The sequence below is a fragment of the Syngnathoides biaculeatus genome, chromosome 14, assembly GCF_019802595.1.
Source record: "Syngnathoides biaculeatus isolate LvHL_M chromosome 14, ASM1980259v1, whole genome shotgun sequence".
NCBI classification, from domain to species: domain Eukaryota; kingdom Metazoa; phylum Chordata; class Actinopteri; order Syngnathiformes; family Syngnathidae; genus Syngnathoides; species Syngnathoides biaculeatus.
Genome location: NC_084653.1, coordinates 24,610,614 through 24,637,298, shown reverse-complemented (window position 1 = coordinate 24,637,298; position 26,685 = coordinate 24,610,614). Strand labels below are relative to the sequence as shown.

The following is a 26,685-nucleotide window of genomic DNA, read 5'->3' as shown; positions in this document are numbered from 1 at the left end:
TCAATCACTCAGACACAACAGCAGTCTGGCAGACAGGACCGGGAGGAGGCAGGGCGGGAGGTTCCGAGGGTTTCTCTGTCCGTATGAGTGTGTGTGTGAGCGTCTACGAGGGAAGAATGATGATGAGGTGGGACAGCTGGAACGTGTTGACGAAGATTCCGAGGAATCTCTGACAAACGAGGAGTTGGGGGGGTGGGGTGGCGGCGGCGGCGGCGGGTCGGGGGATTAAGTCATTTGGCAAAATCTTTTGTTAGCGATGGGAAAACAGAAAGAGGCGCACACCTGCCATCCCTGCAGTCTGGTCTGCCGCAGCACACGGCGGCACTTCTCCTCCGCCGACAATTTGGTCCCGCCGCCCAGCGTCGGCACGGCGAGGTCTTTGTATCTGGGGCGCACAAAGCCAAATAAAACATCAGAGGAGGGAAGAAAGTGCTCAGCTCTGAGGAGAGGCTTTAGCTGGAGAGAAACAATGGGTTCAAAGGTCAGGGGTGGGCTGGAGGGGGAAGGAGGGAGGGGGGGTCAAAGACCAGCAAAACAGCATCTGTTCCTGTTGGGGTTGCCCGGGGCAACTGTTGCTATGAATGGTCAGCTGGATGAAGACATTAATGTGTTTTTTTTTTAATGTCACGTTTATCCATTCCGAAGGTGATGGCAGTGACGCCGGAATACATTTTCACAGATTTCTCCGGAAAGTCTGCTGCACTCAACAGATTGTGACGCAACACGCGTTTGTATCTGGAGCCGCTCAAAGGAACGCAGACCCATAAATCAGTCGGATTTCCAAAGCCCACATTACCAGTGCGTCCACTCGACATCAAGATAAGGACCTGCTGAGTGCTGACCCTCTTCAACCCGGTGACCCGTTCGCACCAGTGTGCGCACTTTTGTGTGTTTACCCAGGTAGAAATGGACGTGAGTGATGTGATCTGAAATTGGACATGCCGATCATGGCGAGATGCACGAAAGCTCTCCAGGAACACGAGTTCTGCCGTTTTGGGACTGACGCGCACTCTGACGCATCCTAGTCGTGAAATTACCCATTTGAGCTCGAAGCACATGTCCGAGGCAGATGTGGCACGCGAAAACGCAAAGTCTGAGAACGGATCATTTTAAGGACTCAGCATGAAAACGGATCTAGAGGCCCGTCCATCGCCGTTATTCCTGACTCTGGAGATTAAGATTTGACCCTAAATCTCATTTAAAAATGAATTTATGCTGATGGATGAAAATTGGCATCAGTGTCGGGGTTGCCCGATACATTGCACACTGCCACGGTCTTCTCACACACGGCGTCAATCGTAATGTGAGTTCCAAACTGGCAAACAAGCATCGGGGAACACCTGTCGACTGCCGACGGTGCCCAAGAATGAAGCCTGCAGTTACGCTTTGGAGTGCAAGGACACCCCCGCTGAAGCTGCTTCTGATTTTTCACAACGCTTTTCCGACAAGAGTTGAGAGTACGGCTGTGGGACTGCTTCGTGAGAGAGGGCCCGGTTCGAAGCCGCCTTTCTAATTCTGATTCGACCCAAAGATGTTTGATGGGGTTCAGTCAAGTTCGTCAAATCCAGACTCCTCCAAGCGTGCATTTTAAGGACTTTACAACTGAAAACGGAATTGCCCAATCTATTCCGACCGAGATGGAAGCGTACTTGTTCAACTGAGGATTTTCGATAAAGTGGAACAAAAATGTCTAGCCCGACACCGAACCGATGAAGCGATTGATTAGAAGGAGCGTGTCAAGACTTTTGTGCATATGTCAGCAGTGTTGCATCCAATTTCATAATCACGTTGTTCTGCTTGTTGATGCGGAGATGATGATGTCAGCCACACATCAAACGCGGCAAATATAACAAGCAGATGGCTGCGAATGTGAATCACTCGCGTTGCGAGCGTGGGCGCGCTCGATTTGCGCCTGAACTCTGGCTAACCCTCTTCCTGTATGGAAATACCAGTTCGGCAGACAGCGCCCGCCGTCCCCCCCGAGGGCCCATAAAACACAAAAGAACCGTGCAAACCCGTGAACCCCTCGATGGGGGATAAGAAAACCAGAGATGCTCCTTCCACACTCTTACATGACGCGGGGGGTGGGGGGGCTTCATGGCGGAGTGATAAGGGTTTAACCTCCGAAAGTTGGACAATCTGGAGTTCCCCGAAATTCCAGACGTCAAACTACCCACCAGGCTCGGATCTCGTGAGCATCTTAAATGATTAACTTCTTGGGTTTTCATGCTCTGAAACATAACGCTCAATTTTTGTAAACGCTTTGTTTGATAGCACCTAGCTAGCACCAGTAGCTAGCAGCTAGCACTGCAGCGCACCTCAGGGCGCCGCATAACGCGTGTTTATCCGACAGCCGGCAGAAACGATGGCCCACTTGTCACTACCCACTCACCGCGTGACGGGCTTGTCTGAAGTGCTCCGTGAAGAAATGCAGACGCACAAAAGAGGGGGCCGGGGATTTACACGAGCGACACAAAACGCAGACAGTATTTGACCTCGCGGAACTGTCAGGAAATAAATCTGGCCGCAAAAACAAAGAGTAGCATAAAAGGCAAATGAAAGCCACGGTAAAATAGATTTCCTCATAAATCTCCAGTTGCCAGGACACTAATGCAATTCCCCTTAATACAGCCTCGAGGACGATTGCGGCGTGTGTGAGTGAGTTCACATGCGCAGGAACAGCGCAAAACTCAACAGTGACGACTGATGACTGACTTATTGCCCCGTTGTATGATTCGGTCAAGGAGCAGGACCTGTTTTTAAATGGGGGACAAATGGAAAAAGAGATTTAATAAGTAGTAGGGCAAAAAAATAAGCCCCCCTTGCGAGTCTGGAAAAGGAAGAGTTGGGAAGATCCCTTTGTTTAAAGTCGAGACCACGAAGAGTGGTCTGAACGACAAGTTTTTTTCCATCTGACACCAAACATAGCCTCAGACAAAACCGCACAAAAGCTGAGTGTCGTTACACCGAACATAAACAAAAACAAAACAAAGCATAATCTCATGATCAGTATTTATTATCAGTCACACCGCATAAAATTACGCGCAATGGCTTTTTCCAGTAAAACGGCTGTATAAGAAAATTCTTCAACTTCAAGGAACGATCATATTTCCAATTTAGCCAGTGCCAGAAAGTACTAATCATTTATCATTTGAAAGCCTTATAATCGGGGGGTCTTTATAAGAAGGCCTTCTTGGAATTGCTCAATTTTTCTCTACATTATTATTGTACCGGCAAGTAAATCACAGTTTTTTTTCCCCAAAATTTCTCCACTGAAGTTCAACAATTGACCCAATTTTGCTGCTGTGTTCATCCAACCGAAAACGTTCCGAGCGGGACCCTCGAGAAAATTGGCTTGATGATGCTCATCTTCTTCTCCTTCTTTTCCTTTCGGCTTGTTCCGATTAGGGGTCACCACAGCGTGTCATCTTTTTCCATCCAAGCCAATCTCGTGCATCTTCCTCTCGAGCACCCACGGTCTTCATGTCCTCCCTCACAACATCCACGAACCTTTTCTTTGGTCTTCCTCTCCCTCTTTTGCCTGGCAGCTTCATCCTCAGACTCTCTCGCCTCTGGACATGTCCAAACCGTCGAAGTCTGCTCTCTCGAACCTCGTCTCTAAAACATCCAACTTTGGCTGTCCCTCTATTGAGCTCATTTCTAATCCTATCTAACCTCGAGAACCTCAACATCTCCATTTCTGGCACCTCCAGTCGTGCTTCCTGTTGTCTCTTCAGCGCCACCGTCTCTAATCCGTACATCACGGCCGGCCTCGCCGCTGTTTTATAAACTTTGCCCTTCATCCTAGCGGAGACTCTTCTGTCACATAAAACACCAGACACCTTCCACCCCGCTTGGACCCGTTTCTTCACTTCCTTACCACGCTCACCATTGCTCTGTATTGTTGACTCCCCTGATATTCAACCTCTCAAGGCAGTTTCCTCAAACTCTCGGAGGCACGTCTGTTGTGAGTTGGATCGAGAAAAAAAAGTCCCGAGTACTCATGAATAAGAAGACACAAAGTCTACCATTTTGTCGTGAAGCTACCATTTGCACCATTTTTCATCATTTGTCTGAGGTCCTTTGCAAAAAAAGTATGCTTGAAAGATTGTTTGACTGGCGCTAAACTTCCATCCATCCATCCATCCATTCATTTTCTTTGCCGTTTATCTGCACAAGGGTCGCGTGGACTGCTGGAGCCTATCCCAGCTGTCGTGCAACATTAATTGGACACTCTAAATTGCCCGTAGGTGTGATTCTGAGTGTGGCTGTTTGTCTCCGTGTGCCCTGCGGTTGGCTGGCAACCAGTTCAGGGTGTACCCTGCCTCCTGCCCGTTGACAGCACTGATAGGTTCCAGAATTCCCTGCGACCCTCGTCAGGATAAGCGGCAAAGAAAATGGATGGATGGTGAACTTTTTGTATGAATATTTGTAATATTGTTTCTTAATCATTAATAATTACCACATTTTTCTTACAAAATGGTCAACTTTCTATCATTAAAGGCTTACTTTGAATGTGCAAACAATACTCCTTACTTAGTACAACCTCCATCCAGCCATTTTGTTAGACGCTTATCCTCACAAGGGTCAAATGGGAGTGCTGGAGCCTATTCCAGCTGTCAACGGGCAGGAGGCAGGGTACACCCTGAACTGGTCACCAGCCAATCGCAGGGCACATAGAGACAGACAAGCAGCCACATTCACAATCACACCTAGGGGCAATTTAAAGTCTCCAATGAATGGATGTTTTGGGGATGTGGGAGGAAACCGGCGTGCCCGGAGAAAACCCACGCAGGCACGGGGAGAACATGGAAACTCCACACAGGCGGGTCCTGGATTGAACCCGGACCTCAGAACTGTGAAGCCAACGCTTTACCAGCTGCGCCACCGTGCCGCCTGGCGCCAAACTTGATTCGTATATTTAGTAGAATGCTGACGCCAAATTTAAAAATAGTGGTGAAACCTCCAGAAAGCCAATTCATTTTTCATTGTTATTATTTTGAGGCCAAATGAACCACCGTTTTGACGGCTTTCCCAGCCTCACAAGTTCATCACAAAAACGTCAGTTGGGTTGTAGTCCCGAACGTAACGCTCCCAAAACTGGCTTGGTTGCGACCTTCGGAATTTGGGGGAAAAGGAACTCTACCAAAACCGAACCACATACTAAAGTTGCGTTTATGGCACACTCAGACCTATTTGAAATTGCGCCGTTGAGATTTACACGCCGGATTCAGATCCGGACCCAGATGTGCATATAAGCAACTCAAATACACAAAGCTACGTCGTCACCGGATGAAAACACCACCTGCAACGACCTCATTTAAAAATATCCATACCCATGTAGTATTTCATACGTCTAGCCACCTTTCTATTCTCCATTTCGGTCACAGTAGAAAGTCTGACATCACCCGCGGGAGATGTGATGTTTACACTGTGGGGTAGTGGAAAGTTTTTGGTGCGTGCCATGTGATCAGCTTTGTCCTCTTTTATAACGTCGAAGGAATGTCCGCGTTAATCCTTTCACCTTCTAAACCAGACAGTAAGAGAGGATGAAAGCGAGTGACCAAAAAAAAAAAAAAAAAAAAAAATGGAAAAAGAAGCTTAAAGGCAAGAATTCTCCGCCGGCTGTAAGAATGCTGAGTGAAATGCCGAAGAAATGTGTCAGATAATCATCCTCTGCGAGAAAACTACGCTGAGGCAAAGTGGCGAAAGTAACACGGCAGTTGAGAGAGAGGGGAAAAAAAAAAAAAAAAAAAGAAAAAGAAAAAGTTGCGGTAATAAAGTCAAATTGAAGTACCGGGACACGGAGACCTCACAGACGCAACCGACTGACTGCTTCATGCGGCCGTGTCACGCTGACACGAGAAATGTGATAGCGCCATTCATTAGCTGCAATGGACCGCCGTCCTCCTCATCCTCAAGCGAACCCATTCCAGGTCATTATGCGCTTCCAACAGCAACAAGGAGGGTTGCGCTGACTTCTGGATTCTGATGCTCGCTTATCCGCCTGCGAGACGGATGACATCATCGCAAACTTCTGGAGGCCGAGAGGTGCCGGTAACCCCGACGCGATCCTTACGCTAATTAATCAGAGCTACCGAGCGTGGGAATGATTTCGCTCACATTTTAGCTGAAATATTTGTGAGCTGTTTCATAGAAAGCAACTTGAACCATTTTGATAGAATTTAGAAGTGGTTAGTTTCCCCCAACCCCCCCCCCCAAAAAAAACAAAAAAAAAACATATATATATATATATAAATTCCCGCAAGGAAAATGACAATGTACGAGATCATTTTGAGGTTAACAAGGAGCTCATCACGGCGTAAACTGGACTGAAGATTACGAAATGATGATATGATGCCTCATTAGTTGCACGTCACACATGGAGCGCTTAACAACAACACACTGGGAACGTTTGACCTGAGGTATGTGCAACTGCACACGAGAAAAGAGCGCGAAATGCTAATGGATGCAGATAATGTTTTTGGTAATAACAGATCTTCATTTTTGTGTGATTACAACTTTTAATACAAATTGTTGCAATACTGTGCCTTTAGTATGATTAATGACCACTTTTTTCTTCCACACTGATCAACTTTCTATAGTTAAAAACTTACTTTGCATGTGCAAACAATATTCCTTACTTAGTACGACAGTTTTTTTTTATCTACCTGAATAAAAAGCTATTCTCACCACATTCTGATTTTTCACACAAGATTATGACTTTTACTCACATTACATGTTCTTGTTACAATACCAATTCCTTCCTTCACAGTTATGATAGATTTCCATGGAATATTCTGAATTTAAGACTTTGTCCAATCCTTATATGGCTTTTGTTGTTGTCGTCATCATTTTTCATGTGGGTCATTTTAATTTAAAAATAGTACACAATATGAATATTTGTCAACGGATGGTGAGCTGCACTGTTTGTCAGAATTATTCTAAAATACAATCCTTGAGCAAACGCATTAATTTACATGTGGATATGGGAGCCCCCGTCGTTTGCCTTTGGCCCCCCCAAATTGCTGGCCACACCCCTGCTGGTCGCTAGCCAATCAAAATCTGTTTGGCTAATTGATGTCAATTAGAAGAAATTGGAAGAAAATACAAAGTTCCTACTGTTAGAATTATTTTTTTTATCATGCATTTGTGTCCATCATCTGTGCCCGAATCATGTGCGACCCGGAGCGTGACCCAGCGACACCTTGAGGAGGGATGCACCCCCTTGCTGACTTCCAAGCAGATACTCCTCAACACCGTCGTTATAAATATTTACTGTAGTATTCGTCTTTGTATTGGTATTGCCACCATCTGTTCCTCCATTTGAATTTGTAACCTTGCAAACTTTTGTCCTGAGAAACGAATAAAAAGGGGGACACCGACCGGTAAGGCTGATTCAGAACGGGTGTTTGGGAGTCAGCAAAACCTGTTTTCTCCCCGTACAGCCCAGATTGAAGACCTCTTCTGTCCCTCCATTTGCATATTTAGTCCAGCGCTTGGGTTTAAACCCGACACCTACGTACAAGAAGCGCTCAAGAGAACGTTGTGTGCCAAGTTTAGAGTGAACGTGTATTGCTTACTGCAGCACGTCGGAGGAACCGGTTGGCCCCGGAGGTCACACGCGCACACTGACCTGCTGAGAAAGCCGGGAAAGGACAGGCGCACCGGGTAGCCGTAGCGGATGGTGCGCACCATGTCGAGCGCGCCGAAATGTCGCAGCTGGGCGGACACGCGGGAGCCGTCGAAGGCGTCGGGCCGGCCGCCGCCGTCGGGGCGGATGCACTCCACAAAGTGGGCCGTGGAAGCCCGCAGCTTGCTGATCACCTCCGACAGCGAGTTCTGCATGGGGTGGGGGTTGGAAAAGAGGGGCCCGGTCATAACGACAATGACAAGATGGATAGGCTGAGCTGCGAATGTTGACCGACGATATGTGTTACGTTTCATTAAATTTGTTTATTGTTCGACACGGAGGGAAAGAGGGCAAAACGTGTTCTCTGAAGTCGTCGACGCGCTCACTTTCTGGGCTTTCCTTTCAAGCTCTCTTGTCTTCCATTGCGCCGATACCAACAGTTTCCCCCAAAACACATGCATCCGTCGTCTGAGCCGCTCATCCTCAAAGATCGAGGGAGTGTTGGAGCCCATCCCAGCAATCAGACATCTGTCGCACTCACAATCACACCGATGGGGCAATTTAGAGTCTCCAATTAATGCTTGTTTTTGGGTTGCGGGAGGAAACCCGAGTTCCCGAAGAAAACCAAGCGTACGCATCGCAACCCCTTGAATCATAACCTGCGAGCAACGGCTCGCGCCGACGCCAACCCCCCCCCCCCCCCCCCCCCAGCTCGTCATGGGCCGCCCTCACATGGCTGAAGACTTGCACGCTCGCAGGACTCGCAGGACGCACGTCACACGGGCGCTTGTTGTCCATTGTTCATTCATTCATTCATTCATGAGGAGGCCTTCAAGCGTGGTACAGCATCATTCTTCAACCTACCCTCTCCGAGCAACCCCCCCCCCTCCCCATTCGCTCACCGCCCCCCCTCCCCGTAGGGACTCTTGGACCACGCGCCCACAAGGCCACTGTGATTGTGCAACACACTGGCCTCATTCAACGCGCAACCGCCGCTGCTCTGAGGCGCATTCTGCAGACTTGCATCACCAGCAGGCGCTGCGCTTCCCTCCCATAACTATTATGATTGTTGCTTTATACAGACATATCACCGTTTTATCGTAAGTCTCGAGGCTTTGTGACGCAGAGGCTGTCTTTCGAGTACGACATTCCGTCTCGCTACACTGATAGTGTGAAAGGGAGATAGGCGGGAAAAGGTGAATTTCCGGGGGGGGGGAAAAAATGAATCGCAAATCATAGATTACATAAATAACGACGTTCACTTTCTGTTTGTTTATCGCATCGCCCGAGTGACGGATGAGGTGCGTCTTGTTACCCTCAGCTGGACCGCCACCGTGGTGGGCCCGCAGCGCTCGAGCCGTTGGACGAAGGAGCCGGAGCCTTTCTTCTTCAAGATCTGACAATTCAAACAAGGTCAAAGAGCGACACAAACGTGAGGGAGAGCTCTCATTCCCATGGCAACCCCAGATCATCATAAGCGGTCTTAAAAAAAAAAAAAAAATATATATGATTGCATGTAACTGGGACCGGCCAGGACATTTTTTTTTTCACGCTGTGGCGATCGTTCAAAATTGTGCTTGTCCGACAGCGACCGGGCCGGACGACGAATAGAAAATAGAAAAATTCCGTAGATAATTGATAGCTGTTATAATTGCACCGAAAATAAAATTTAAACTTTTTTAAAACCACAAATATTCTTCAATAAGCAGGGGTAAACCGCCTCAAAGCAATTTTGGGGTTGGTTACGCCCCAACAACAACAAAAACATCTATTTTTATTTAATTGAAAAAAATGTGTCTGAAAATGTACTCATTATTGATTACTAGAACTCAATTCAGTGAGCATTAATAACATCATTGTTTTGGGGGGGGTGGTGTTTAGTGACCTCTTCAAAATCTCAACATTTACAAGAAAAACACCCAAGCAACCATTGCGACACCAACCGAGACATGACGAACTATAGAATGAACTCACCAGGGAGCACAACTCAGCTTGAGTAGCATAAAAAAAAATGGCTTCAATAATTTGCTCATTTTTCCGTTTCTTTTTTGCGACTCGTTTGCAACATGCAAAATGCTAGCAGAGCTAGCAGCTGCTCGTATTTTATTTTGTGGCGGCATACGGGGGAAAAAAAGCTGAGCAAAAGTCATTTTCTTTCCTTTGAGTTACGGTCGATAGAGAACTCGTGCACCTGCGTCATCAAATCACGTCGCTGGCCGGAAGTGCCGGTCAAACAAAGCATTCTTCAACGCTAAGACGGTTTTGTCCGATACCGTTAGACATTTAGAAGGTGGTAATAAACGAAGGTACGTGGAAAAATGAGAGACTTGGCGTAGAGGACCCATATTTAATGCCGAAGTCGATGTTTTCGTCGATAAGAAATTGGAGTGTTGTCTTGTCTTGGACAACTGGATCTGGTGCGTAAGTTGTTGAGAGTTACACGGAAAAGTTTAAAAGCATAAAAAAGTCTGGTCGCATACAAATACTTTATTGCTGGATCTGTTCTCAATCAAGAATAAATCCCACATCGTGATGGAAGCACTCAGATTTTTTCAATACAAATACCAATATTTAAATAAATGACCCCTCATTTTACACAAACTCGCATTCGTTAACTATGATTGGAAAAAAAAAAGACAGCGAGTCGGCTCCTTGTACACGGAAGAGCGTTGCGGCCACACAATGAACTTTGATAAACCTCTCCGTGACAGCCCTTTTTAAAAAAAAAAAAAAAAAATATGCATTGTTCTCAAATGAGTCCAATGCGTATTTAAAAAAAGAAAATAACTCGCTCGGATTGGCTTCAGCCCCCGTACACGGAAGCGCGTTGCGGCCACACATTGAACTTTGGTAAACCTCTGTGTAACCGACAGTTTATTTTCTTATTTTAAATACACATTGGACTCATTTGAGAATAATGCATATATACTGTCGGGGAGAAGTTTACCGAAAATTAACGTGTGGCCGCAACACGCTTCCGTGTACATTGGAGACGGCTCCCCGTCGTTTTTATCATTATTATTAATTTTTAAATGCATTGATCTCAAATGAGCCAACTTGGCATTATAAATACTTCTTGGGAATTTGATATTGAGAAGAATAATTCCTACCTGAAATGAAGCGATCGTTACACAGGCGTTTGCGTATTTTGGTCGGGCACCATCCATCACGTTTAATTGCCAAAATCTATCGATATTTTCTGTTTTTTTCAGCTCGTATTCCATAAAATGATCTCTTTGAATATCTGTCTTATCTGTTGTAACAACCAACAGCACAACAAGTCTCGGGCATTGTGAATATTCTGCTCCGGTTCGATGTCCCCCCACACTGTCGAGCAGCTCTTTTTGACCTCCAATATGGCGCCCTTTTTGACCTCCAATGTGGCGCCGTGAAAATGGTGACGTCATGTGCACGAGCTCTATATACGAACGTTATAGTAGCATGTTCAGATAGTGCCGTCATATCAGACGTGTTTTGCTTTTAGGGACGTTCCAATCGGAGCGTGTGCTTTATAAACCCGCCGCCCATCTGACTGGCACAATGAGTTTTCCAAGCCTGACTTGACGAATGGCGTTTATTGAGTTCTTTTCCTCAAGTGCAGCAGCAGTTAGCCGGTGTTTCCCTACACGGCCGCAGGCACAGAACCGGGAACTTGTAGGGTTCTCGTGTAAAGCCGTGTTCTAAATGGCTAATGAGCCACAGAGACAGAAGGCCAGACCCCCCAGGAGGTTACATGAGCAGGAAGTGTCTTTAGTCACATGTGCATGGGGGAAAATAAACCTTTCAAAAACGGAGAGGGGGGAGGAATTGACAGACTGAATGCACCACATGATTTGTTCAAAGATGATTTTCGTTATAATCAAATGGCATGGGAATTTTTTTTTGTCTAATCTCAGTTGTGCCCAAAATGTGTGTGTGTGTGCGGGCACACATGGTTGTCAGGCTTTTTTTTTTTTTTCTTTTTTTTTTTTTTTTGGTAAGTACGCGCCGTACAAACAAATCTAATTCCCAGAAGTTTATAAATAGCCTATGGTGTGGGAAGAACTTCAAATTCGACCATCGTGTGTGTCTGTGTGTGTCCACGCTAAAAATACGACGCTTCCGTTTCCATTGATTGTTAGCGCGGTCGTTCGGCTAATTGTAATGAAAAGCTCATGACTGCTCGCATCACGGATAAACTTCCACTCATCAATTAACGACAACAAAGTTGACAAGTTGCGGCATGTGCGGCTATTCAGATTGGTCGTGGTGAGCTACACACACAGCCGCTTTTGTGAGCGGCGGCGCTGTACCTTGGTGAGGTCGTGGTAGCCCCGGTGCGGTCGGGGGGGCGCGTCGGCCGGTCGGGTCCTGTCGAGCGGCTCGGCGGCTTCGGACCCCCTGTGCCCGACCCGACCCTGAGCTGCCGGGACCAGAGAACCGGTCTGATTCAACTTGAGGAGGAAGAGTTGGCGCAGCAAAACGCTCTCGCTAGCTGAGGGGTGGAAAGTAAAGTACACGGGGGGGAGAAAACAAGGGTGAAAAAGAAGCAATGGTGGAAAAGGGTCGGGGGTGGGGGACAAGAGAGGTATCAAAGAAGGGGAGTGAGGAAGGAGGGGGGCACCACGGAGGTGTTGAGAACAACACCTTTTCATGACTTAAAGGGGAATTCCGGTGGTTTGCATTATCAATGTATCTATCCAATATGTGCCCTAGTTCGACAATGTGATGTTAAATCTTCTCTCATTTAATCGTGATTTGAGAAGATTTTTATCGACAATTACGAATTTTCAGGTGCGCCGCCATTTTCGCGAGTCACATGACCTACGTGCGCAAAGGTGCGTGTGTGTGTTACGTGCCGTTCCAAACGCTCGATGACATGGGACAACATTTATGCCCAGCGCTCATTTCTCGGATTTATCCTCATCTGATGAAGAAATAGCAGTATTGTTTGATAGGGAAGACGGAGGAATACTTCCATACAGATTTGAACCTGTGGCTGTAAATCATGTTCAATATTTGATGGTTCTCCAGGTGGAATGACGCGGAGTCTGACGAGAGAGCTCCGGCGGCGGCCGCGAGCCGAGGTTCCAGGCGGCGGAGGCCGTTAGCCCCGGACGCCGAAGCTAGGCTAAAAAGCGGAGGCGGGCCACTTCCGGGGAGGCCTTTCGCCGAGCGTCGGTGGCGGCGGAGGCCTTTAGCCTAGCTTCGGCGTCCGGGGCTAACGATGCGGGCGGCGGCTGGCCACGGAGGTGGGAAAAATTTAAGCGATGTATCAGCCAAGCTACCGCAGCAGACACGCGCAACAAAGTGGATGCGAGGGAATATTTGATTACAGTCGGTTAATGAGCGAAGAAAAACAATCATTTAAGTAATTGAAGGACTTAATTACGCAGCGCTTGAGGGATAATTGTCTTTTCATTTAAAGCAATCACTTACATGGATCTCATCAACTTCGAGAAGCTTAAAGGCTTAAGAGAGGGTGCGGGAAGCCGCGTTCAAAGTAGCGTTGGCACAAGGTGAGGGAAACGTAGCCCGTCGCTTAAATTAGCGCCAGTCTGCTGGGGCGACTGAGCCAGGGCGCCAGCCTCGGGTCATCACGCCTTGACGACACCGTTGGCCGATCCCTCCAGGTGCATTATTAATCTTTTTTTCATGTGATCCCAAAAAAATCTTTTCATGACGACGGTGCCGCGTCTTCCCCTTCGACAAATAAAGCCCAAAAGCTGTCCTCGTTCTCGACCAATCTGATAATGATGTTAATTGTCGCAAACAGAAGTGGGTCGGTCTGGGTTCTCCGCTTCCATTTTCCACAACACAATTAAGAGCAGACGAAATGTTATGAGGACACATGTGTAATATTTACAGAAGGCGGCGCTGAACTCCCTTTTCAGTGAAGCGCAAATACTACCTCAAAACAAAATGTGAAGAGAAAGAAGTCATTCCTCCACTTGATAGGAGACAGCAAAACAATTTTTTTGGCATCCTAGATCATTTATGAATTTACTGGGTCACCATTTTGGCTTTTTTTTTTACCCAACAATCCAGAAGGCGGTTCGAGAAGGGATTTGTTCAAAATCTAAATCAATATTCCCCATTGAAATTAATGGAAAAAGAAATAATGCGTTCCAAGCCTAAGAAATTGGCTTTTTAAAGCATTTTTTCTTAGCTTTTCTTGATAATAGACTGCATAGTAGAAATACATCCATCCAATCATTTTCTTTGTCACTTATCCTTACGGGGATGGGCGAGAACGCCCACGGCGTTATGTTATTTCCGAGGGCGTTCCAGTACTGGATTTTCGTTCGAAATCGTTTGAGAACGAAGACGATCGAGAACCGAGTATTCACTGCACTTATAACAATAATAACTTATAACTTGTGACGATGGCTATTTTTTTACATTTCCCGTGCACGGCTTCATCGCAAATAAACAGAAAATTGTTTTGTGTGCGCGTTTGGCGGGGGCAAAATCCCGTCCCAATGTAACCTCTGCATTGTGTTAACACGGTCTGTTTGCGATTTTAATGCCTGCGCACGCCCGGTTGGAAGTGGGGAGGGGGGAGGGGGGTTGGGGGGACAAGGGCCAAGTATGAACGAAGGCCGGGCCTTTTAGAAGATTAGCCACATCATGGAAATTGAAGCAATTAGGCCGCTGGACGCACTAAGCGAGCCCTGGCAAGTCGCACAACGACTCGTCTGTGTCCCCGGAGCCGCGACACCTCACATCTGGCACCTCGGCCGACAATACACGCAACACAGACGCCGCTGTCTGCGGCGTACGCCATGACATCCACGCACAAACACACTCAGACAGGGAGCGTTTTGGAGCGCTGTTGGTTTAGACGTGAGTGGATCTTTGTGATTAAGTATGCACTGACGCAACAATGTGCTCATACGCGCGGAGCTTCGCTCAGCGAGTACTCACACTTCATCGTAAACAAGATGTTCTGAGGAAGGGAGTCCTTGTTTTTCAGGAGCGATCCTGTGAGGTCATACGTAATCTGAAAAAATAAAAAACAACAACAACAAAAAGAGAACACAGCACACAATACAATTACTATTGCCGTCTGTTTTTTATTTTCAAGTGAAAAATGTGGTTTTTTTTTAAAAAGAAAAATCACATTACTTCACACAGACAACACAGCACAATTTAAAATATAATTTAAAATATTCTACTGGACTTGATGGATGCGACATTCTGAGTGTGAAGCGAGATTTTTTTTTATTTTATTTTTTTTATTGGAGGGGGAAAAAAAATGCTGTTCCTATTCAGATCCTTTCTAACGCTGGCAAGTAATGGAACACATTATGTTTTTTTATGAGGTGCAGCAGCTTCATTATGTCCATATAAAGAGTGCCTGGGTCAAAGGGACTTAAAAAAGAAAAAAAAAAACTTGCTTTCGAACAGTTTTGTATTATAGATGAAAGGACAGCCGCACAAAAAGCTTTATGAATATAGCGAGCACCCTACTCCACATTTTTGTAAATTTGTCCTAAATCAATGAAATACTGTACATGGATTCACTTTGTATGACTTCATTAATTAAGCTTATGAAAGAGGGACGTCTGTATTCCTCGGCAACATTATTCCAAAACCGGAGTCCGACAATTTTTTTGCTATTTGGTGGCCATTTGTCATTATTTAACTGTATAATTGGGATTTCATACAAAAGAAAACCGCCCATTATATGTTTTGTTACTTTTCCATCGGCTCAACCGGCGTCGCTTTTGGTTTTTAAGCCGGGAAACTTCTGAAAACCACGGCGCGAGACGGGCTCCCGTGTTTGCCTTTTGGTAGCGAGGCGAATATCATCGTGGGCGGGATGAGAACGGAGCTGAGATGCGGCAAACGGGCGTTTATGTGTTTTCATGTTCTGGTAGCGATGACAAATGCGCTCGATCAACGTGGCGAGCAGAAGCGGTTTACATGCCCGACTTAACCAGATACTTGATTTGCCTTTGCCAGTGGAAGACATCAAAACTCAAGTGTTCAAGTGTGATGCTCATTTTCGCTTACAACGATGTAACTTTTCAAGGCACTTGGATTCAACATCACGTTTATTTACCGAAATGCAATGGATTCCCCGACCCCTGACGTGGCGGGCGTAGACGTTTCTCACCTGACCGGTATGGTGGCGGACCGTAAAGGTGGGGCCTTGATCCTTGGGTGGGGGGTTTCCGTTGCCGTCCTTGGTGGTGAAGGAGAGGCCGTGCGTGGGGTTGGACTCCAGTTGGGCGGAAAGCCTCTTGTACAGGTTCTGCTCCGTCGGGCGGAGATTTTGACTCTCCTCGTCCAGCATACTGAGCAGTCCTTGAGGATTCTGGATCGCAAAGAGACAGCGCCGTGCTGACGTTACGAACTCCAGAAAGAAATGGTCGTACATCAACTGATCAGTGATGCCGTGTGTTGAAAAACTTCGGTTTGGGTCTTAAAAAATGTATTTTTTTGTATCTTTTTTCAGTCTCTCAATGAGGTTTTCTTGGCAAAAAAAAAAAAATGTAACATGAAAGGTGACGATTAACATGAATAAATGTCACAAAGACCGATGGCCTTGATTAAATGAGTGATGGTGATTTTTTTAAAAATCCGTACTACATTCTTTTGATTTCGGTAGTTAGCATGTTAATGACATTTTCGCCCAAATGTCGAGCGGATTTTTATTTTGACTTTGTGGATCATTTCGGGTCACTGTTTTTATTTCTGTCTTGCGTACGCCTGGCAGCACGCACACCGGCCAAATACGGGAGGCCACCCGTGTCAAGTGGGCCAAAGTGCGGTCCGAACGGCCTAGTTTAGCGCGAGCGCACCCAAACCGGCAGGACCTGGAGAAAGAAGTCCAGAGCAGATGGGTGGTTGCCGGGGGATGGCGGGGTCTCCATGGCGATGCCCTCCTGCAGACACTCGGCTTGCTCCGCCTGGAATAGCACCTCGGAGACGTAGCGCCGCAGTCGCTCGTTGGTCATGTTGACACACAGCTGGAATGTACACAACGCACGCTTAACAACGATTCCTTGTGCATGCAGAAGGCTCTTTTGCTTTGACACCGATACGCAAAGACAATTTACAACACGGGGAGGGCCCCCGATGGGATGAAAATGACAAAACTACGCATAACCCGAGGTGAACCTAAAGCGGAAAAGACCGCCCCCCCCCCCCCCCCCCACACGGCACAGCAAAGGGTGTTTCTCATCTATGGACAATGTGTTCTTGACGACACACAGGACGGCTACTAGGAAATAAACTAAAGTTCTCAGGAAAGAAAGTAGTGGAACAAAACTCCTTGCTATGCGTGTAGAGATCTCGAGGGGGAAGTCACAGGAAAATACTGTACACAAGTCAGATGCTTAAACGCTAGGAAAACGTAAATGACGAGTAGAATTTGATCTGTCCTACATCTTGGTGTTCATTGACTGAGGTCAGCATAATAGGGACAAAAACAAGATATTGAGTTGTTTCGGAGAGGATAAAGAATATATGCCCGTGAGTATTGTTGTATCCTCGGGTTGCAATCACGTGACAATCGGCGCCATTTCTACAAACAAGCTAGGCGCTGCAGACGACATCACCGTGGCAACGTCCACAGATGTTTTCTGCCTACTTTAATTCACTCGATGATGTCGCCAGAGCTAGATATGTACAGAAAATCAAACTCTGTGAAAATATCTATCCGTATACTCTCCACGACGACGTACTTTCAAAGGCTCTGAAAGACTTTCCTGAAGTAGAATATCCGGACACTAGAAATACGCACGCTTACCGCTTACAAAATGGTCAGAACAGACTTTCAAATAAATAATTTGCCTTGCGTACTCGAGCTTCGTTCGGATCTTAGCGTCGTATATTTACAAGGGACTTCTGTTGTAGTTTTTTTTCGATAACTCCATTGTATCTTCTCGTTCAAGCAATCTAATCATTGGAACACGGAAAAATCGCTTCTCTGTTTCCGCGATTTCCACATCTGTAAACGCAACAAAAATCCGGCATGACGACGATGGACAGCTGACTGCTTGTCTGCAACAACGGCGGTCAAGTACCCGGATGAACAAGCGTGACGTCACGCGCAACCCAAACATTGTCTGCGTAGATGTCATGTTTTTACTTTATGGGCTGCATCTTTCTGTTTGCAACGCCAACAATCGGAGCAAATAGCCGCTAAAAACAAACAGCGCGTTCGCCGACTGTACGTCCCGTCCGCCGCCACAGCCGCGGCAAGTCTGAGCAGAATCGGATCCAAACAACAACCAGAGACGGCTGCCGACAACAAGCGCACTCGGGTGAGCGCGCTCCCGTTTTCCTCTCATCCGCGTTTGTCGGCCCTATTCGGGGTTACATCTCGGCAGGTGCTTGATTGAGTTAGCTCATTAGCAAAGCGCTGAGCAGGTACAACAACGCGCAGACACACGCCGTTTTAATTAAGCGGCGCTAATGACCCCGATCATGCTGCGCGCGTGTCGGCCGGCGCCTCGCGTGTACAAACGCATCGAGAGCGCGAGGATTTGACGGGGGGGGGGGATTCGAGCTTTGCTTAATTTCATTAGTGACACGGGGGCCGAGTCGACAGCCACACCACCAAAGAAAAACATTACAAATCTGTGAAATCGGGACCTTTAATACAGCGAAAAGATGAAATCAAGGGGTGGTCAATGCGTCGATCGATGGCGACGGTGTTCCTCGAGGAAAAAAAAATGACATCAGCTGTATTTTTCTGACCTTTAGCTCACTGACATCGACAGTACGGGAAAAAAAAACGCTAGTCAGCGAGTTCTCTCCCCCCCCCCACCCCCTATTTTAAGCCCTCGCTTGAGAAATCTAACCAAACACGAGTCTGGATTCTGCAGTGAAGAACACAAAAATGTATCACTTTCATACGGAATGGGAGGCGAACTTTTTAGCGGCATTTTCAAACGGTTTACGGAAAACACGACGCCGACATTCCGCCGAATAGCGAGACGAGAGTGAGAAAAGCGAACGAACTAAAATCCAAATTGGCCGCACAGGAGTCACTTTTCACACAATGTAGTTCGACGGCGAAAGCCGCCGCCGAAGCTCCGTTCCGCCACTACTGATAAAAGCGTGCTCAAGTGAGCACCTGGCATGTTTACACCGCAGACAATCGAGTTTGAACGCATACCATGCAGTACTTTTAAGATTAATCACAAATTACAAACATGACAGGAGGAAACAATGAGCTGGAACATGCTAGATGTGCTCCAGTCCACGCAATCACGTTTATAGGTATCAGCGCCTCGCACAACAAAAAGCAGTTATGGTCAAACGCAGATAAGTTCCATGAAATTGTTTGTCGCAAGATGCACAAAAGAGGCGGCACGGTGGGGCAGCTGGAAAGCGTTGGCACTCGCAGTTCTGAGGTACCGGGTTCGATCTCGGACCCGCCTGTGTGGGATTTTTCTGGGAATCCGGTTTCCTCCCACGTCCCCAAAACAGGCAACATTAATTGCACGCTCTAAATTGCCCCTAGGTGCGATTGTGAGTGCCATTGGTTGTTTGGCTCTACGTGCACTGTGATTGGCTGGGTGCACCCCGCCTCCTGCCCGTTGACAGCTGGGATAGGCTCCAGCACTCCTGCAACCCTTGTGAGGATAAGCAGCAAGGAAAATGGATGGATGTACAAAAGTTAACATTGTGAGGCAATCCTTAGATGGAACATTACGATTTACATGGGATGTTTGATTGATTATTTTTACTTCAGACAAATAACAGGGGTGGCACGGTGGATCAACTGGTAAAGCGTTGGCCTCGCAGTTCTGAGTTCCCGGGTTCGATCTCGGACCCGCCTGTGTGGAGTTTGAATGTTCTCCCCGTGCGTGCCTGCGTGGCTTTCCTCCGGCCACTCCGGTTTCCTCCCACATCCCAAAAGCATGCAAAATTAATTGGAGACACTAAATTGCCCCTAGGTGTGATTATGAGTGCGGTCGTCTGTCTCCGTGTGCCCTGCGATTGGCTGGAAACCGGTGCAGGGTGTACCCCTCCTCCTGCCCGTTGACACCCGGGATCGGCTCCAATACCGCTGCGACCCTCGTGAGGATAAGCGGCAAAGACAATGGATGGATGGACAAATAATAGGTGTTTAACACAAGCGCATCTACTGTATCAAAAACCACATATTCAGTCTTTAATACCATTGTGTCGAGGTGGAGCCCATTATTTGACACCCCGCCCCAAAAAGGGGGGGGGGGGTTCCATTCAGACCCTCTTTGTCGTAATACACATTGTAATTATTTACACATGCATGTGGGAACGTGGGTGTGTTGCTGCCATTGTGATACCGAAAACACACACACACACACACACACACACAATAACTGAGGCTATTGAGGTTGTCGGGTCATGCGAGGACGAGCAAAAGTCAAGCGAGCAAAAGTCAACCGCAGGCTTCACATGATTCGTCGCAATTTGACACCAAAAAAATGTTCCCAAGGGAGATGGTGACTGTCACACTTTTTTTTTTTTTTTTTTTGGGAAGCGCACGGGAACATTGCAGAGACGTCAGCGAGTTAATATTCTGAACGTCACACGCTCCAATTACCCAAATAGTTGAATAATAGATGTACAATGTAAACGCTGCATTTGTGAAAATAAAACACAATTTACAGTACGTTGTATGATGTAAAAATAACTTGATATCATTATTCATATCAGGTGAAAAGACGTTACCGGAACATGAAAATGGATGCACGCACAAACAAGATGGAGGAAAGAACACGTCAGAGTCGACCGGGATGCTAAAATCAAAGTCGCTTTTTTGACAAACGCGGTAAAACTCAGCACTTTAATTCAACTGAGAGACACTTGAAGTCATTCGATAGGTGCTGATGTGTCGCTTAGCAACGCTTTGTTCATGGGGCCTGCGATCGGCAAGACTCCCCCCGACCCTCGTGAGGATAAGCGGTTGGTTTTCTTTTTCCGAGCAAAGCCAACAATACGCGATTTATTTTCCAAGAAGTCCTCCTGCAATGTTCTTACTCCACAAAGAATGCAAGGGTAGACCCACCCCCCCACCCCGGCCCCCCCGCACGTGCAAACAACAAACGTGCATAACAATTAACTATACGCCGCCTATGAGCATTTTTCCCCACTCCAGCTGCTTTTAATTTGGAAAAACACGGTTGATAAGTGGATAGCCCGTTTGTCTCACTGATTTCGGATTCTGCGTTCGACCGGTGCTGGCTCTTTTACTGGAACCTCCACCCAAATTTCAAAAACTTAAATGTTATTATTTTATTTTTTTTTACATACTTGGCCAAATAAAGATGATTCTGATTCTGATGTTGCATAAAGACCCGGAATGCCCATTGGCGTGATTGTGGTTGTTTGAATGTGTGCGCCCTCCGACCGGCTGCCGACCAGTCCGAGTTTTACCCTGCATCTCACCCAAAGACAGCTGGGACATATCCATCCATTTTCTGTGCCGCTTATCCTCATGAGGGTCACGGGAGTGCTGGAGCCTACCCTAGCTGTCAGTGACTGGGTTTGTCTCGGGCCCCCAAGTGATTAGCTACACTCCTGCTGGTACGGTACATCTCAAGTGACGTCACGCGCAACATCCATGCATCCATTTTCTTTGCTGCTTATCCTCAACAGGGTCAGGAGAGTGCCAAAGCCTATCCCAGCTTTCAAGGGGCAGGAGGCTGGGTACACCCTGAACTGGTCGCCAGCCAATCGCAGGGCACATCGAGACAAAACAGCCGCACTCACAATCACACCCAGGGGCAATTTAGAGTGTCCAATTAATGTTGCATGTTTTTTTGGAAGTGGGAGGAAACCGGACTGGCCGGAGAAAAGCCACGCAGGCACGGGGAGAACATGCAAACTCCACACAGTCGGGTCCGGGATTGGACCCGGGACCTCAGAACTGCGAGGCTGACGCTTTACCATCTGATCCACCGTCCCACCCAGCTGAGACATCATAAAGAATATAACGAGAAATGTTAAATGAATCTTAAAAGAAATTATTTTTCTCACCTGTTCATATCTGTTCCTTTGAAATTCTTCAAAACCAAAAATGTCCAGAATTGCGATTTCAAAGGCAGGGTCGCTGGAAGGCACGCAGACGGAGAAGAAAAAAAAAAAAAAAGCATATCAAGCATACTTTCATAAATACTGTCCACGCATCGAGACGAACAACCGCTTTGATAGAGAATTTGCATTCATTGTCCCACGGACACGGAACATTCTTTTTTTTTTTCTATTTGTAAAAAAGCAAAAAAAAAAAAAAAAAAATTGCACAAGATGAACTTGCGTTATAAGATAAGACGACAATAACGGCGCGTCAAATCTTTATTTTGCGTACGCGTTGGCATCCCTAAAACAAACCTTCCCTCAAAACCTTGGACGCGTCCCCTCGCGTGTTGTTGTTGGGAGTTTTTCCATTTCTCTCCGGAGAGCGCATACTTTTCTGCGCGCGTCATGCAATGCAAACTATTTGACGCCGGCGCTACCAGTTAAATCGCAATGTCAACACGTGCCTTGAGGCATTTTCCACCGTTTGAGGGAGTTTTTTTTGCCACCCCCCCCCCCCCCGCCCCCCGCAACACACACACACCCAGTGGCCTTGATGTGCCGAGGGGAAATGACTGCCTTTGTGTCCCCACTTTTAGTCTTTTTGGGGGGAGGGGGAAGCGTAAGCACCAATCTAGTAAGCAGTAATGACAGGTAGATACAAAGTGCTCGACCCCCTCCCAGTATTGACATGACCCCCATTATGAGTTTGCAACAGCTTTGACCTCCGCGTTAATTCCATGCATGCTGTATAATAACCTCAATGAGACAAAAGAGGGACCGCGTCGATGATGAGCGCCCGCCACTTGAGTCAATGTTACTAAATATTACTTTAACGGCGTCAACTTGTGAGCGCTAGCGCCGCGGCGATGCTTGAAAGGGATGATTAAGGGGCCCGATCCCAAGGCCGCAAAGTCTGCTTTTCACGACACACACTGAATAGGTGCTCCGTTTTTTTTTTTTTTCCCCTCACCCCGTTGACAAGCCACTGCGGTAACAGAAAAAACATATTTATAAAAAGCGGAATCTCTATCTGCATCGTGCGCGGGTCCTTGAGACGTTTCCGCTCATCCTGCTGCTGAGTGGATTACGGAGTGTCCTGTTTTGCAAGTACGTTCGCTTGCGTACACATGCTGGAAAAAAAAAAAGTTGCGTTTTCGGGGCACGCTGCAGCCCCTCGAAAGTATTCCATGAAGGCCTTTGCATTTCCTGGTGTTCTGGCCACAATTATTCAATAAATAAAAGGGAAATATAACCGAACCGCTATCGTAGTAGTAGTATCGAAGTATAGAGCTCATGCACGTGACGTCACCATTTTCACGGCGCCATATTGGAGGTCAAAAAGAGCTGCTCGACATTGTGCGAGACATTGAACCGGAGGAGAATATTTACAATACCCGAGAGTTATTGTGCTGTTGGTTGTTACAACAGATGAGAAAGATATTCAAAGAGATCATTCTATGGAAAATCAGGTAAAAAAATGAGAAAAGATGGATGGATTTCGGCAATTAAATGTGATGGATGGTGCGCAATCAAAATACGCACACGCTTGTGTAGCGATCGCTTCATTTCAGGTAGGAATTATTCTTCTCAATCTCAAATTCCCGAGAAGCATTTATGATGTAAAGTTGGCTCATTTGAGAACAATGCGTTAAAAAAAACACGACAGGGAGTCGTCTCCAATGTACACAGAAGTGTGTTGTGGCCACACGTCAACCATCAGTAAACCTCTCCCTGACAGACTTTTTTTTTTTTTTTTTTAAATGTGCATTGTTCTCAAATGAGTCCAATGCATATTTTGAAAAAGAAAATAAACCGTCGGTCACACAGAGGTTTACCAAAGTTCAACGTGTGGCCGCAACGCGCTTCCGTGTACGGGGGCTGAAGCCTATCCCAGCGGGTTATTTTCTTTTTTTAAATATGTATTGGACTCGTTTGAGAACAATGCATATTTTTTAAAAAAAAGTCTGTCGCGGAGAGGTTTATCAAAGTTCAACGTGTGGCCACAACACGCTTCCGTGTACTAGGAGACGTCTCCTGTCTGTGTCCTCCTTTTTTTTTTTTTCAATCATAGTTAATGAATGCGAGTTTGTGTAAAAGCAGGGGTCATTTATTGAAATATTGTATTGAAAAAATCTGAGTGGCTCCATTACTACGTGGGATTTATTCCTGATTGAGAACAGATCCAGGAAGAAAGTATTCGTATGCGTCCAGACTTTTATACGCTTTCACACTCTTCCGTGTAAATCTCGACGACTTACTCACCGGGTACATGTGTAGATCCAGTTGTCCAAGACAAGCGGAAGCGGGTTAACAGTCCAATTTCACATCGACTTGGGCGTTAAATATGGGTCCTCGATGCTAAGTGTCTCTCATTTTTCCACGTACCTTCGTTTATTATCACCTCCTAAATGTCAAACGGTATCGGACAAAACTCTGGGCGTCGTGCTACCAAGACGTATTTTTGCATGGTCTCCAATTGACCTAGCATTGAAGAATGCTTTGTTTGATCTGCACTTCCTGCCAGTGACGTGATTTGATGACGCAGGTGCACGAGCTCTATAGAATCCCATCCACCTTACCCAACACTTTGGTCGTGTCCTTGCAGGTAGTCGTTGATGCGGTTGACCAGGTGGCTAAAGAGTCGCCCGTAGATCGCCTTGGCCAGTTGGTCCCTGTGCTGCTGGGCCATCTCCACCGTGTGGCGTCGAGTGATCGCGTCGCCTGAAACGGGAGAAATGTGACCGAGGACGCCACGGAATTACGTGCCGAATGTTGAAGGAGGCCCGCAAACGGCACACTGACAAAGTGGCGTACCTTTGAAGTACTGAATATCTGAGGTGAGGGCGCTGCTTAAGTCGCTAGTGCACACCTGCAGCAATCCTGCCACTGCGGTTGCCAAAAAAAAAAAAAAAAAAAAAAGCATCAGTGCACTCGGTTCACAAATCTAAAGTCTGTGTAGAGTAAAATCGTAGATTTTTTTTTTCCAAATATAATGCAATGGTTGAACATCCATCCATTCTCTTAGCCGCTTATCCTCACAAGGGTCGCGGGGAGTGCTGGAGCCGATCCCAGCTGTTAATGGGCAGGAGGCGGGGTGCACCCTGAACTGGTTGCCGGCCAATCGCAGATCACATCGAGACAAACAGCCGCACTCACAGTCACACCTTGGGACAATTTAGAGCCTCCAATTAATGTTTGCATGGTTTTCGGATGTGGGAGGAAATCGGAGTGCCCGGAGAAAACCCACGCGGGCATGGGGAGAACATGCAAACTCCACACAAGCGGGTCCGGGATCGAACCCAGAACCGTGAGGCCAACGCTTTACCAGCTACTCCACCGTGCCGCCTGGTTGAACATACTTGCGGAAAATGCGCAAAGACTGAAAACTAGTATGTAGTAGCTTCGACATTTGAAAAGAGCGGCGCTCCTCTCACTTCAACATAGTTCCTTGAACTCGAGATTCTGGCAAAGCAACACCGCGACACGACAGCAGAAATCGTGAAAAGAAAACGAGATTTGTCGGAAAACCGAGGTTTCACTGTATAAAATAGAAGACGTCCTTCCAGGTACTACAGCTCTCTCTGCCGGATACCTTTGGGCAATTCTGACACCCCAAAGCAACCGGACTGTAACGTCAAGAGGTGAAAATAAATGTCCACATTTGTCATTTTTTTTTCCATTTGGATCTGCAGTTAGTTGCATACTTCTCTGTACATTTGAGAATAACATTTGTATTTTCAGCATACTTTTGACATAGCGCGACGAAATTCAACGTGTATTATTTTTTCAGGCTACAAGTAGCTAGCGGCACGGTGGTTCGGTTGGAAAGCATTGGCCTCGCAGTTGTGACGTTCCGGGTTAGATCCCGGCCCTCCCTGCGTGGAGTTTGCATGTTCTCCCCGTGTGTGCATGTGTTTTCTCCCGGTGGGCACTCCGGTTTCCTCCCACATCCCAAACACACGCAACATTAATTGGACGCTCTAAATTGCCCCAAGGTGTGATTGTGAATGCGCCTGTTTGTCTCGATGTGCCCTGCGATTGGCTGGCGACCAGTTCAGGGTGTACCCTGCCTCCTGCCGGTTGACAGCTGGGATAAGCTCCGGCACCCCCCGCGCGACTTTCGTGAGGATAAGCGGTGAAAAAAAAAATGGATGGGTAGATAGACAAGTAGCTAGTAAATAAGCTTATCGGTACATAGTTTCGCTACACGTGGAATAATTTACAACAAAAGGAAACGTGTTTACACAAGCGCAATAAGAGCACACAAAAAAGTCAGGTAAGCTAAATATTAAACAGCATTTAATATTCGTGAAATAAACACAATTCATCCGTCTATATTTCAAAACGTGTCCCGTGTGTTTGCAATGCTAAGATGATAAGATAACACACGTAGCTACATGGTCAAGTAATTTCCATCCGTGCATTTTCTGCAGCGCTCGTCTTCATTAGCGTCGCGGATGAGCCGGAGCCGATCCCAGCTGACTTTGGGCGAGGGGGCGGGTTACGGGGGAACCGACCGCAAGAACCTTGGCGGTGTTGGAAGAAAAAAATGAAAATGTTGGCAGAGGATACCTGGAAAAGTAGGGAGGAGTATAAGAGCTATACTAAGAAGAAGAAGAAGAAGAAGAAAAATAAGACGCAGTCCTTGAGAAGAAAAGTTGTATCAATTCTAGATGGAACCTTTCATATTTTTAAGATTAAAGTCGTCGTGTCACGAGACGACAGGAAGTGAAGGAACGACACCAAACGAGCAGATTGCTGGATGTGTAAAGAACGCCAACATGCGGCATCTCGTCAAGTTCTACTTTCGCGTATTTACAGCAAACGTCATCTGGATTCATCGGAAAAACGCAAGTTCGACGGGACCGCATTTGAACAATTAGCCGCATTTTCGTACGAACCGTGCGCCAAAGTCTTTGCGACTACTTCATAAATTGGCCGCAGCCGCGATCATAATCGCATCTTGATGTGCCTCGGTATTTCATTTCATACACGTAACGTCATGACTTGAATCGTGAAAAATGTTCAAGTGTTCCTCATTGTCTCGG

General features: G+C 46.7%; 1 protein-coding gene across 1 annotated transcript in view; it reads right to left on the bottom strand.

Annotated features, from left to right (window-relative positions):
* Positions 1-26,685, bottom strand: part of myo16 (myosin XVI) — an 85,880-nt gene that overhangs the window by 17,625 nt on the left and 41,570 nt on the right. Inside the window, 10 exon segments of the mRNA XM_061842358.1 lie at positions 283-385; positions 7,637-7,842; positions 8,949-9,029; positions 11,926-12,107; positions 14,540-14,615; positions 15,735-15,935; positions 16,438-16,590; positions 21,599-21,671; positions 24,217-24,358; positions 24,452-24,523. Coding sequence (XP_061698342.1) covers positions 283-385; positions 7,637-7,842; positions 8,949-9,029; positions 11,926-12,107; positions 14,540-14,615; positions 15,735-15,935; positions 16,438-16,590; positions 21,599-21,671; positions 24,217-24,358; positions 24,452-24,523 — 1,289 coding nt within the window.